The sequence below is a fragment of the Antrostomus carolinensis genome, unplaced genomic scaffold (assembly GCF_000700745.2).
Source record: "Antrostomus carolinensis isolate BGI_N321 unplaced genomic scaffold, ASM70074v2 scaffold19458, whole genome shotgun sequence".
Taxonomy (NCBI): Eukaryota; Metazoa; Chordata; class Aves; order Caprimulgiformes; family Caprimulgidae; genus Antrostomus; species Antrostomus carolinensis.
In genome coordinates, this window is record NW_010334085.1 from 6,473 (window position 1) to 14,427 (window position 7,955).

A 7,955-nucleotide genomic window follows, 5' to 3' on the forward strand; every position below is an offset into this window, starting at 1 on the left:
CCTGCTGAGGCAGGCTGGTAAAAGCCTGGTTGTCAACCCAAAAGGTTTCACACAACCCATGATTTCATACAAGCAGACCTCACCTCCTTAAGCAAGAGGCTATAGATTTTATAGTCATTAAACTAAACATTCTGTAAAATAACCTTTTTTTCAGTTTATTTGCCTGGCTGAGCTTTCAGTTTGTCTAGATTACCCTCTCCTCTTTCTCCTTTCTGCCTTGTAAAGAAGATTTGTGAGTGTAGCTCACAAATATTTCGCCATTGCACCTTGTAAAGAATATCTGTGAGTGTGGCTCACACAACAACTCATTCCTCGTCAGCTTGCGCTGCCATCAGCACTTCCACAGCTTGCTAGACAAGTCACAACAACCTCTAAGGGACAAGTAAAGGACTTGGACTTCCACAGCCTGCACAGGATCAAACTACAGAGCTCTGGAATAAAGAGAGATTTATTTGGACAGCATTTGGAATAAAGCAAACCTGAAGCCGACTGAACTCTTAGGACTGCAAACCATCATGTCATTGACACCAAACCCCCCGCGCGTGTCAAAGGCCACACATACCTCTCCATTTCCTGGAGAATATCTGGTAGGAGCTCTATGTCTTTTGTGACCTTGAACTTCTTCCCAAATGGAATATCCGAAATCACAGCGTCAAAGCTTTCTGAGGGCAATGGCAACGCTGCAGAATAGAGGGGCAGGGCTTTACATCTGACTACATGAAAAATGAACCAGCAGCTACGCTCTGATTCACCTTACAAAACTCTTCGTAAGCTGAATTTAATACAATTAAATTAAACAGTATTCCCTGAAAATAAAACAAACAGTTTCAGAACAAATATGAGGCCTTGGTACTTATTTTAAAAATGTTCTTTAAGCTTCAATGATTGTTTGCTTATCTACAGTCATGCTGAATAAAGCTATAGCTAAATGGAAAGTTAAATGTATTCACGAGGTGTTAATGTCTACATTTTATTATTTGCAGTCTCTCAGAGAAAGCAAAAGTAACTACAAATGTTATGTAACTACGTAACATAACAAGTGCTACGCCAGAAACTGGTTTCTTGACCAACAATGTTGCTCCAGCATGGAATGAACTGGTTCATTCTAAAGCGGTCAGAGTTGTTGAGGACAAGAGGCTTTGTATTTGAATATGGCACGTCTTTTGGTCCGTGTGAAAACAAATTTGAATGTTAAATATTTTTTCCTGACACTTTGGAGTTACTGTTGCTCTTCCCATTTTCTTTAGGTCAACATATGGTTCATGGCAATACTGTACAGGTCTAAAATCTCTTTACACAAAGTAGCCTGGGGTGCAATGAGTGACATGCGGTTCACCTCTACGCGGTGCTGGATCAAACTGCAAGAGGGAGTATTTTAGAGTATCATCAAGTTCCATAATTGCAGCCTGGTTGCCACAACAGTAACAACAATTTGGAGCACTGAAAATTGTTACTACATTATCATAGAATCATAGAATCATAGAATGGTTTGGGTTGGAAGGGACCTTAAAGTTCATCCAGTTCCAACCCCCCTGCCATCAGCAGGGACACCTTCCACTAGACCAGGTTGCTCAAAGCCTCATCCAACCTGGCCACAAACACTTCCAGGGAGGGGCATCTACAACTTCCTTGGGCAACCTGTTCCAGTGTCTGACCACCCTCACAGTGAAGAACTTCTTCCTAATATCTAATCTAAACCTCCCCTCTTTCAGTTTAAACCCATTTCCCCTTGTTTTGTCATTAGTTGCCCTTATGAAAAGTCCCTCCCCAGCTTTCTTGTAGCCCCTTCAGGTACTGGGAGGTGCTATAAGATCTCCCTGGAGCCTTCTCTTCTCCAGGCTGAACAGCCCCAACTCTTTCAGCCTGTCTTCATAGGAGAGGTGCTCCCGATCATGGCACCAGTTGTACCCCTCCAAGCTCTTTTGTTGGTTATACACCCAGATTCATAGCTCCTTCTGGACTTCTCCTCACAAATGGCACTACAAAGCCACCAACCCAATGCAGACTGGGAAGAGACAAATGCAGAAGAGCCTGGTTTAACTTGCAGATTCCCTGTTACTGGTGATATGTTTGCCCAATATCTAGACTATCCAAACAGAGGACTGTCTGGTTCCAAACTAACCGCTGCTTCTCACCACGCAGTACATCTTTACAAGCAAAATGCAAAAGGAGTTAAGCCTGCAAGCACTGTACTTAGTGCAGACCCTCAGATGCACGTGTATGAATGACAAGGAACCACACATTAAATTCCTCTCCATCCTCCTTTTCTTCCCCCGAGCATCTGGTTACAGTCACAATCACTTGGATTCTGTCGGAGTAAGTGCCTTTGAAGCACCTCCCCAGAGTTTCTCTATCCTGGGAATAGTTCTCTATTGACCATGAGGCAGCACTGCACCCTTGTGGTGATGAAGGTCAGCCACCTATGGATTCTCCATCCCTCAGGATGTTCTGAGCTCGACTTGGACAAGGCCCTGATCAACCTCACCCGGATTTAGGGTTAGCCCCACTTTAGAGTTAACAGATGAAAAGACTAAAGATCTTCAGCAGTCTCTTCTCACCTAAACCCTGCTGTGATGCTATGCCAGCCTTTCCAGAACTGGTTGGAGATGTTTCTTGGACCATCCTTGGATCAACACTTGCAACACAACAATTTTACAACAATTTTATCTACAAATGGAAGGACAAGTTACCTACAGTCCTGCACAAGACATGCAGAAATAACAGCTTCTGACCAGTGACAGAGACACCAATTACTTGTTCAGTATTGGAAAAACCTGGCATCAAAGTACCTTCCGTTATCCTAGAAGCCAAGCCTAGTCACACCTTTTAAGTAAGAAATAAAGCTACATCTATTCTTATAAAAAAATAAATAATATTTCTTACCATTCTGGTAAGATATAAATATTGCAAGGTAAAAAAATATACATACTTCATCACCCATGCACAGGGTAAAACAGCCAGCTCTTGTCTGTCCTGAATTTCATATAGGACTAATTTAGACACAGGCTCTGAGGCCCAGAATAAGGTCATAAAATTATTACCTTCTCCAGAGACTAGCTCATGAACTGAGAGCAAACAGAATCCCTCCCCCAGGGGAAAGGCACTGTCATTTAAAATACTCCTACTGCAAACATCAACACTTCAGCTGAGCTTAATGAGTCCCCATTATTACTCATCTGGGAAATTCAAGTTACCAGCCACATTTTATCTGGATTTGTCCTTGCTGTGTTCCTGCAAGGCACAAAGAACTCTGACATAGTATGAACTCCTTGTAGTATCCACAAATTTAGCATTAAGGCAGACAACTTACTGCCAATGTTTGACACTTATTATTTTCATTGTCTTCTGCTGAGTTTATTCTTGACAAAGTTCCCGGGTGTAAGGAAGGGAGAACAAGTAATTATTCATTTGCTAGCACTACAGAGTTACTACTTGGCTGTTTCTTGAAATGAGCTCTACTACACATCCCTGCAAGAGAACCTGTACTCCCTGCATAATCCCAGAACCACAAAAAACTTCAAACATGTCTCACTTGGAAAGCTTACAGACATACCTTTCACAGAAGCTTTAAGTAACTCTATCTTATCCATCAAGCCTGCAGTCCTAATATTCACATCTGCACCCTCTAACTGTGAATCACTTATATCAGCACCCCAGTAACAGGCTTCCTGATCAGAGAAAAAGAGAAAAGTCATTTAGTTGACAAGCAGGTGTCATTATTTTATAAACCCTTCTCAGAACTGCCCTGTCACACAGCTCTTCCCAGACAAACCCCTTGCTGGGTGATCTCGTACCATCACACAGAGCAATACAGAGACCCAGAGGACAGAGGAATGGGGGACATCTGTGCTATCTTCACTCCTTTCATGTTCAAGTATGCTCACAGCACTTGTAACTTACAGCAATATTGAGGCTACATCTGAGGCAAGACCCCAAGCAGCTACAAAGAGCCACGCTGCCTCTAGTACCGACAACTGACTGTACTGTCACACTGATGCCTCTGATCCCAGGATAAGCCCAGGCAGTTTTAGAAGTCCATGGTTGCCTGTCCTGGTTTTGCTAGGATAGAGTTAATTTTCTTCTTAGTAGCTAGAATAGCTGTGTTTTGGTTTCAGTGTGGGATTTGCTATGAGAAGAATGTTGATAATGTACAAGGACGTTGTGTTTGGGTAGTTCGCAAGTGCAAAGGAGTGGGTTGGGGGAAGTGTAGTAATTAGCAAAACCCAGAGTTGGTGTTTGGCTCTGCCAATGAGTTATTTCATATCATACCACGTCATGTTCAGTATATTAATCAGGGCTGACTGGAAAATGGGAGGATTCTCTCAGGCATCGCTCAGGCTTGCGCTTCCAGGACTGTGGGTGTGGGTTTGGGGTTCCTCACCACTCCTCTGGGATCATTGTCAGTGGGTGGCAATTGTACTGTGCATCACTCATTTATATATATATATAGTTGCTACCACTATAATTATCATTACTATTTTAATTTTATTTTACTCTAATTATCAAATTGTTCTTATCTCAACCTACCAGTCTCCTTACCTTTACCCCTGCAATTCTCCCCCCTAGTCCCTGGGTGGAGGGGAAGGGAGGGGTGGGAGCAAGTGGCTGTATATCCTTTGGGTGCCAGCCAAGTTAAACTATCACATTGCCTCCCACAAACCCCGCGATATAAATACAGGGCTGCCAGCACCCGCCCACACCAGTACGTAGGACTTGGATTCACATTCACGTGGAGGAACATTTGTACTAAACCCAACTGCCTAGAAAAATCAGTTTGGTTCCAGCTTTCCAGTAAATGGACTTTGATATGACTGTGGGACAGATTTTTTTGGATGTAACTACAAGCTGTCTTGCACAGGTCTGGCCTGTTGCCACTGTGATACTCACGGGCCATTCTTTGGCAGCTTCCAGCAGTATTGTTCCCAGCCCACACATGGGATCCAGCACAAAGGCACCAGCCTACAAAAAAAAAGGGGTTATTGCATCCCAAGCAAGACAGACTCCTCTCCTGGGACAAAGCTTACCCAGGGATGTACAGATCACCTACATGCACCCACTGAATCCACTGTAGGTAACAATAATCATTGCTTTACCAAGCCAAACTTGCTTGCATGAGAATACAGTAAAAAGCATTAATAGTTTCACTAAAGACAATGCCTCCATCCAGGGGGGTTGGACTAGATGATCTTTCGAGGTCCCTTCCAATCCCCAGCATTCTGTGATTCTGTGATCCATGTTTCCAGCCTTGAGGTGACATTTAGGGAAACAAATTACAAGTAGACTGCAGATGGGTATTGGTACCAAATTAATCTGTGGAAAAGATCACTCTTGCTTCTGTTTCTACAGAATCCCAGACTCATGGGGGGGTTAAAAAGGACCTCAGGAGATCATCCAGTCCAACCCCCCTGCCAAAGGAGGTTCCCCTAGAAGGAAGTTGCACAGGATGGGGTCCAGGTGGGTTTGGAATCTCTCCAGAGATGGAGACTCCACAACCTCTCTGGACAGCCTGTCCCAGGGCTCTCCACCTTCACAGTAAAGAAGTTTCTCCTCATCTTCAGCTGGAACTTCCTGTGTTCCAGTTTGTGCCCGTTGCCCCTTGTCCTGTCACTGGCCACCACTAACAAGAGTCTGGCCCCATCCTCTTGACACCCGCCCTTTAGATATTTATAAACATTTATAAGATCCCCTCTCAGTCTTCTCTTCAGGCTAAAGAGTCCCAGCTCTCTCTCTCTTTCCTCATAAGAAAGACGCTCCAGCCCCTTAATCATCTTTGTAGCCTCCGCTGGACTCTCTCCCTTGGGAGAACAACCCCAAACAAGGTTTGAAGCCTGAACAGTGAAAAAAATCTTGCCATTTAGACATACATGTTCATACAATGAATAACTTCTCTCCTGAGAAGGGGCTGGGATGACAGCACAGCGAGTGACAGCGCACTGTGATCAAATAGATACAGCACACCCTGTCCACGTGTGTGAGAACATGAGGCATTAAAATCACCACGCTTCCTCAAAGCTTCCAGCTCCAGCCCTGAGAAGGAGCAACCCCCCCTTCATTCAGGACTCTACATCTTTGCCACACACATTCACTTACACTGATTTCAGCCAGAGATGCCATAGCCCACGCAACTGTTGACCGCAGTCCTGCTGTTTTGATATATTCTCTGTTTGCCAACGGAAGCCTGTCAACAGCAAAAAAAAATCCATGTGAGATAATGGTACAACCACCCAGAAAAGCCCTTGTAATGGGAAAGAACAAATGAACTGGACAGATCTGCAGACAGACAGATAGAAACCACAGTCTGCTTTTATTCACAACTCACTGCAAAGTCTGGCCTATGTGCTCAGGTAAGCTCCAGAACAAACACAAGACAAATGGGACAGTGCAGTGAATATTGAACCAGAAGATAAATATTCACAGTAGGCAGCAAGGCTATTTAAAAATTAAGCCTGTTCTGACACTACCAAAGCAAATCTGGTGAGAACTCCTACCTGAAAAGAGGAATCCCCACCACAGAGTGAACGTCATTAAGATGTATAAAGATCTGAAAGAGGTAAAAATAACATTAGAAACTGTCAACCTGACATGACAATAGCTTTATGTCATTTAAACCAGGCACAGAAGGCATCTCTACAAACTTCTGATTCTAGTTTTTAAGAACAAGAATACATGCTTTAGATAATTATGATTAATTGGAAGAAATGACACTAGGAAATCTGAATGCCTCTTTAAAGAGGATTTAATAGTTCAGTTAGCTGGGAGAAGAATTTTGTCAGCCATGACTCCATCAGCAAGCACTTCAATCTTTAAGGGAACTGGTTTTTGTACCCCTGAATGGATATTTTTTAATTATAAAACCAATTAGTCTAAGCAGGAGAAGATTATTCACTGTATACTAGCACTCATTCATGTACCACCCTCCTCTAAAAGAACAAAGACACAAAAAAACCCCCAACCAAAACAAAAAACCCACAAAGCCATGAATGCCACCAAGGGGCATTTCAGATGGAAGGCACACATGAGTAAACCTTCCAGAAATATAGGCAGTTCAAAGACACTGTCCTCCTGTCCCACAGAAGCATCCCAAAAGATGATTGAGCTTCCCAGCAGGTCTTGCATGACTGCAAATCCTCTCAAGGAAGCCCAAAGAGAAACCTGATGCTTTTCACAGAATCACAGAATTCCCTCTCCAGGAAGACCAAAGAGAAACCTGAACAGAATCACAGAATGTTGGGGATTGGAAGGGACCTCAAAAGATCATCCAGTCCAACCCCCTGCCAGAGCAGGAACCTAAAGGAGATCACACAGGAAGGCGTCCAGGCGGGTCTTGAATGTCTCCAGAGAAGGAGACTCCACACCCTCCCTGGGCAGCCTGTCCCAGGGCTCTGGCACCCTCACTGTAAAGAAGGGTTTTTTTGCAATATCCCTGTTGTCAGCACTTGAATGGTTTCAGAGGAAAAATCTGGGCAAGGACAAGAGCCCCATTTGAGGCTCAACAAAGCCGTATTTGATGCACAGCCTGGGAAAAACAGAGCTGGGAGATAAATTTGGAGCTTTTACAGAAGGCCTCAGACCTCCCGGTGTCAGTGCTGAGAGCTGCTTCCACACACCAGGCACAGGGATGGAGAAACAGCTTGTCAAGAGCAACGAGTTCTTTCCAAGGTCTCCAGACAGCTTGTACCACAGAGGGTGTCTTAAGCAAGGGTCTGGGAGGAGGCTCCTCCATAAACAGCTCCTCAAGTTCCTCAAGAACATGACCTTGGTGCTTGATCTTTTCCCCTACAGAGGCCAAATGAGCTGCCCAATGACTCCGGTGATCCCCATTTTCAACACAGTCAGAGTCAAGCAGTTTGTCAGCACGCTGGATCCTGAGACATCGCCTGTGTGGATCCTTCCCCTCAAGTACAGGCTCATGCTGGATGTTCAATGTGGGATCGAGTGCACCCTCAGCAAGTTTG

At 44.2% G+C, this 7,955-nt stretch overlaps 1 protein-coding gene across 1 annotated transcript in view; it reads right to left on the reverse strand.

The window, feature by feature from the left end:
* THUMPD2 (THUMP domain 2 tRNA and snRNA guanosine methyltransferase) overlaps positions 1–6,541 on the reverse strand; it is a gene marked incomplete at its 5' end in the record, with an annotated part of 8,119 nt that extends 1,578 nt beyond the window's left edge. Inside the window, 5 exons of the mRNA XM_010174102.1 lie at positions 563–680; positions 3,554–3,668; positions 4,888–4,959; positions 6,091–6,178; positions 6,489–6,541. Of these exons, the coding sequence (XP_010172404.1) occupies positions 563–680; positions 3,554–3,668; positions 4,888–4,959; positions 6,091–6,178; positions 6,489–6,541 (446 nt within the window). The remainder of the gene's footprint in view (positions 1–562; positions 681–3,553; positions 3,669–4,887; positions 4,960–6,090; positions 6,179–6,488) is intronic.
* Between the last annotated feature and the right edge of the window lie 1,414 nt (positions 6,542–7,955).